Source organism: Neltuma alba, unplaced genomic scaffold, assembly GCF_004799145.2.
Source record: "Neltuma alba isolate B1F8T4 unplaced genomic scaffold, ASM479914v2 tig00011729_pilon, whole genome shotgun sequence".
NCBI lineage: Eukaryota > Viridiplantae > Streptophyta > Magnoliopsida > Fabales > Fabaceae > Neltuma > Neltuma alba.
In genome coordinates this window covers 213,037-219,036 of record NW_021636357.1, presented here as the reverse complement: position 1 = coordinate 219,036, position 6,000 = coordinate 213,037, and the positions used below count along the sequence as shown (strand labels likewise).

At 36.3% G+C, this 6,000-nt stretch overlaps 1 protein-coding gene across 1 annotated transcript; it reads left to right on the top strand.

The window, feature by feature from the left end:
• The first annotated feature begins 1,414 nt into the window (after positions 1-1,414).
• LOC114717291 (uncharacterized) lies at positions 1,415-3,942 on the top strand. Its single transcript, XM_028902398.1, has 2 exons — positions 1,415-1,642; positions 2,128-3,942. Exon 2 carries the CDS (start codon positions 2,256-2,258, stop codon positions 3,762-3,764), a length of 1,509 nt encoding a protein of 502 aa, XP_028758231.1. The 5' UTR covers positions 1,415-1,642; positions 2,128-2,255; the 3' UTR covers positions 3,765-3,942.
• Positions 3,943-6,000: the final 2,058 nt, after the last annotated feature.

The following is a 6,000-nucleotide window of genomic DNA, read 5'->3' as shown; positions in this document are numbered from 1 at the left end:
AAGTAAACATAAGATATAATAAAAAAAAAGTATAAAAGCAGCAATTATAGAAATTTTATAAGCAGATAATTGAACCCTAGCCGCCCTTTGTCAAACCTGAGAAACCCCAAATGGAAAATATCTCCCACGCAACATAACCCAACGATGCATCGCTTGCCACCGCCAAAGTAATCCCACTTTCCCCTTATCAGCCCTCTGATAGCCCCACTCCACCAATCAGCCCCCCGCACTTCCTCCGCCCATCTCTTTCAAATCTCTATTTAAATTTAAAATATTATTCTTTCGGTTCTTAATATAAGATCTAATTAGTGAATTGATTTTAGTATTAAATATAAAACCTATTTATCATATTTATCAGTTTTTTCTAAATTATCCTTATGGATACTTTCTCAACCAGATGGAGGGAGGATATTAAGGAACATGATTATGATATTTGAGGAAAAACATGTTATATTTTTTATAATTAACTAATTTACCTACTTTTTTAATCTAGTCAAATTAGTTAAATAAGTCTTATATTAAGGACCGGAAGAATACTATAATATCTCATTTGCAGATTATAAATGAAGTTTTATGATTAGGACCGAAGGTAGTATATTCACAATATTTTTTTCCGCTTCTTTTCTGACCAATATTTTCTCCTCAATGCATAGATAAATTTATGCAAATTAAAAAATTTCCCATGTAACATTAAATTCATAGGTGTGCGCGTGTTCACCAGTGAAGTGAAGCAGCCAAGCAAAACGATAAATCTAGGAGATAAATTCTTATTTTAAAAACACGAGGGATTAAGATTTTTCAAATTTTATTTATAAGTAATTACACCATAAAAAATGTAATTATCTCTCTCTTATAGAGTGCTACTTCCAACCCTTAATATAAGAACTAGTTTGACTTTTAATTTAGTTATAAATATAAGAACTTTAACCTACTTTATCTCTATATTTAACTATTTTTTTAAAAAGTAGTTCTTATAGTATCTGCACGATAATTTTAACTAATACACATGATTAGTAAAAATATTATAAGAAAGAAGATATTTATTTATTTAAATAATTAATTTAAATTGGTATTATCAAAGCAGTATTGCAAAGGATTTAAAGTTACACAGAAACATCCACGGCCTGGATAATGGATATCAGTATCAATGCTTAGTTTCTAATCCATTTAATTAATGATTTTATTTTGATACTTCATGAGCTCGGTGTTGGCGTCTCTTTAGGGGTCAGTTTAAACGAGTCTGAATCTAAAATTAAAGCAAGAAACTTTTTTGATTTTTCTAATTTGGAAACGAGGAACCCAAGAGTAGTGCACCGTCACCGTTAACAAACGAGGGTACGAGGTGTGTGCTATCTAGTGAAGGCTTTATCCCAGGAAACCTGTTGTTATATTGAGACGCAACCCACAGGCCCTCCTTTTTTCCTCTATTCACACCTTCATACTCTTCTCTGTTTCTTTTGACGGATCGAGGAAGAAGAAACAAGGAGGAAAAATCGGTGTTTTGATTATTTTCTGGGCAAAAATATAGTGAAAGGTCAGGAGTGGGAAATATGGTTGTCGATGACTTGATGGATAATATCATCATCGTCGGCTGTGGATGTTCTTCTTCTTCTTCTCGCTTCTCCGATGCTTATCCTAAAAGGTAATCTTTAAAGATCCCCCTCTGATTTTCTCATTGGGTCTCTGTATTTTTAGTTCCTTTTCCTTTTCAGTTTTCAAAGAATATGTCGGCCGAAAAGAAATAGAATTCGGATTTCATCTTTATGGATCTGAGGGTCTTGATTCTCTGTTTCCCACCTGATTTTGGAGGATTCATAGAAATTCTTGTGCCTGGTTTAGATGTAGTATTCCTGTAGCGTTTTCGAAACTTCCTCCTCCCTCTCCCTGAGTAGAGATTGAAGAGACTTATATCGCCCTATCCATGTCCATTCCTCATCTCTTGGTCTTCCTTCATAGAACCCTAATTGAAAAATATATGTATATTTGAAAGTATACAGATGTTCTTCTAATTTATCTCATAGATTAAATTTCTGGAGTTTATCTTGTTGGATTCTTTCATTTCTTTTCTCTCCCTCTTTCATTATACGTGGGTGTGTGAGGGTTTTGTTATGTGATTAATAAATCTAGGGCGTCGATGGAGGGGAGATATAGTGGGGATTAATATGAAGGTTTTCATACGGCTGTTTTCTTGAATTGTTTTGCGATGCCAACATTGAACCGACCAGCAATACAACTCATCAGCCAGATGAGGTAGCATGGGTGATTCGCGTCTCACATCTTTGTCTATGGAGAATCATCACCCTTCCACGCTCTTATCCATGGATTCAAGTGCTTCTTCCCATGAGGAACTCGATTTGGAGATGAATCGCCAGATCATTCTTTCAGGTCCACCAGATATCAATTTGCCTCTTTCAGCAGAACGCAGTCCTCCCCCACAGCCATGGAATTCTGATGCTTGTGATATTTTGGATGTTGGTCTCGGAACTCAAGGCTATGAGACTGAGAGTTTCCTTAACATTCCCAAAAGTGGAAGGAAATTTGCCAAGCGGGTTGATAGTATATGGGGTGCTTGGTTCTTCTTCAGTTTCTACTTCAAGCCTGCGTTAAATGACAAGTCCAAGGCCAAGATTGTCAGGGACGGCAATGGTGTTACAGGGTTTGACAAATCAGATCTCAAGCTTGATGTTTTCATGGTTCAGCATGACATGGAAAACATGTACATGTGGGTTTTCAAGGAGAGGCCTGAGAATGCACTGGGTAAGATGCAGCTAAGGAGTTACATGAATGGTCATTCTCGCCAGGGAGAGCGTCCATTTCCGTTTAGCGTCGAAAAGGGTTTTGTTCGATCCCACCGGATGCAACGAAAACATTACAGGGGACTCTCAAACCCCCAGTGTCTGCATGGCATTGAAGTTGTTCCTTCCCCTAATCTCATGGGTCTTGATGAGGATGATCGGAAAAGGTGGATGGAACTCACAGGCAGGGACTTGAATTTCATCATCCCTCTTGAGGCAAGTGACTTCAGTACCTGGCGAAATCTCCCCAACACAGATTTTGAGCTCGAGAGACCACATCCCACAACCAAGAATGCTTCCAATGGGCCCTCAAAGAAGCTGCTGAATGGATCTGGGCTGAATTTATCAACTCATCCAGCTAACCATAGTAATGGTGATGCGATGGACCTGTCTACTGTGGGCAGCAAGAGGCGGAAGGACTTTTTCCCTCCTGGAAACAAGGAGGAATGTTACTTGGCTGTGAATCCTCCATCAGATCGGATTCCAGACATGGAAATGCATCCTAGTGAGCCACACTGGTTGAGTGACTTTAGTGGGGTGATGAAGAATGTTTATGGACCCGTAACAGCGGCGAAAACAATCTACGAGGATGAAGGAAGCTACCTGATCATTATCAGCTTGCCCTTTGTGGATCTGGGGAGCGTCAAAGTCTCTTGGAGGAACACTCTCACTAGAGGGATCATTAAGGTGTCCTGTGTTAGCACATCGGGAAAGCCGTTTATCAAGAGACAGGACAGAACTTTCAAGCTTTCGGATCCGTCGTGTGAGCACTGTCCTCCCGGGGAGTTTGTAAGAGAAATTGCACTGTCGACCAGAATTCCGGAAGATGCAAACATAGAAGCATACTATGATGGGCCAGGTTCGGTTCTAGAGATTATGGTGCCAAAACTCAGTGCAGAACCTCAAGAACACGAAGTGCGCGTTTGTCTTCGTCCTCATCTAGGTGGCAATGATCTCAAGTTGACTTGAGGTTGAGATCAGACGCTAGGCATTTTGGGAAAAACTCTGTAGGGTTGTTAGTTGCTAGAATGGTCCTTGTTTCATCATTATTTTACTAACTTTTGTTCTGTGATATCTATAAACATTTTGTCTGTATTAATGAGATTATTATTGGGGTATTTTATGGAATTCTGAAGTAGGAAAGAAACACGTGAATCGATACCTTTGACATATGATCATTCAGTCGAATGATGATTATGACTTTTTTGACCTGAGAATGATAATTATGATTGAGACTAGGAAATAGGGTATTTTGAATACCACGCACCAAAACGAACCTGACGTTTGATGTATAAAAATTCAACACCGGCTTAGTGAAATGAGTGACAATTCTTATTCATGGTAGTATTTGCCACTCCTCTTTTGTCCTTACTATTTAATATAGTTCTATAAGTTAGTTAATTATTAAAATGTGCTATGCTTTTTTTAAAGATCATAATCATTTTTATTAATATTTTTCCTCTCCTTCTTACTTAATTATGATTGAGAGTTAATAAGGATAATTTAAAAAATAATAAATATGAAAAATAAAAATTATATTTACAACTAATATTTATATTAAAGATCGGATCAGTATATCTTTTGCTTCCTTGGTCCTGCACCCGAAGAATGATATCATTAAGATATTGTTAGTTCAAATATCGCCACAGGAGACAACTTAAATGTGTGGCAAAAAAAAAAATTATCAAGTGATCTAAGAATGAGATGAAAATATTAAGAGTGATTAATTTGAGGAGGAAGAAATCGTCGAGGCTTTGTAACTTAAATGATATTTAGTTTTTTTTTTTCAATATGTTTTTAAGCGTCCAGTCATAAGGTCGAAAATGTTAGGAAGACTAACTGTGAAGAATGGTCAATTGGGCAGGAGAAATATGACATGTAATTCTCATGTGATAAAGCAAACAACTTAATCAATTTTTTTTAATTTTCATGAGGAAGAAATCGTCGAGGCTTTGTAACTAAATGATATTTAGTTTTTTTTTTTCAATATGTTTTTTAACGTCCAGTCATAAGGTCGAAAATGTTAGGAATGACTAACTGTGAAGAAATGGTCCAATTGGCAGGAGAATATGACATGTAATTCTCATGTGATAAAGCAAACAACAACTTAATCAATTTTTTTTTAATTTTCATGAATTGATTAATTAAGTCTTATATTTTATTAGAGAGTAGATTTTATTTCTTAAAAATTGAATATATTAAAAAAAAAACACTAGCAGTATACTTGTGTCGAAGAACCATTGTATTTTATGTCAATTACATGCAGCTTTTGTCTGAATATAAAGTTAGCTTCAACGCATTTCTTAAATTATGAGATTAAAAACATTAAATACAGTAACAAAAATTAATTAAATGAGAGGGTTATATTAATATTTATGGAGGATGTATGCGGGGGAATTATGGGGACCAGAATATTCGGAATTGCAAAGCCGCCTGACCTGATGTTTGTACTTGGCGATTCTCCCCTTTCCTTTTTCCTATTGGCCCTCCCCTCACCCGTCACCCTCACCCCTTCCGCTGCGCCGCCTTTGCCTCTCTCTAATTCGGCTGCTAATTCCCCATCTTTCTCTGTCTTTTCTCTGTCGTTGCAGGATCAAAGTTTAGAACTCAGAAAGTAAATATATTTATGCAAATAATTTCTTTAAGGATCAAAATTAATGCAAATTAAAAACGAAGACAACAACAAAATTATTTGATGCCCCGCCCTCCTCAAAAGTGATAGAAATTAGCCCCTCTGATCCTAAAATATAAGACTTATTTTATAGTATAAACCATACTAAAAATGAATTTTATATCTAAAGAACAAATTTTACATTTACGATCTATGGGCTGCTCGTTTCACCCAAGGGCAAATAGGGATAGGTTGACCAATACCAAATATATGAATAAGACATTCTCAAGTCCATATACTTGCTATTACTGGCGATCAAACTCACATCAAAAGATGAACATTAAGTAAATTCATAACAACTCTCTTGAAAATAAAATAGACACTCGAGCAACACAACTTAGGCGAGCTACTTCAAAGCAGAATATATTATAATTAATCCAGTGCCCTGTTGTCCGATGAAAACCAAACAAATCATAAAACGTTATGCCTAAAAGTGGCTTCCGGCAGCAGAATTAAATGCTTGTATCTGAAAAGAGCAAAAAACAAATACAAGACCTAAAATAAAATAAATCAGATGCAAAACATGGAAATTTG

Coding starts and splice junctions, on each gene's coding strand:
- LOC114717291 (XM_028902398.1), top strand. CDS start 2,256: ATGGGTGATTCGCGTCTCACATCTTTGTCTATGGAGAATCATCACCCT.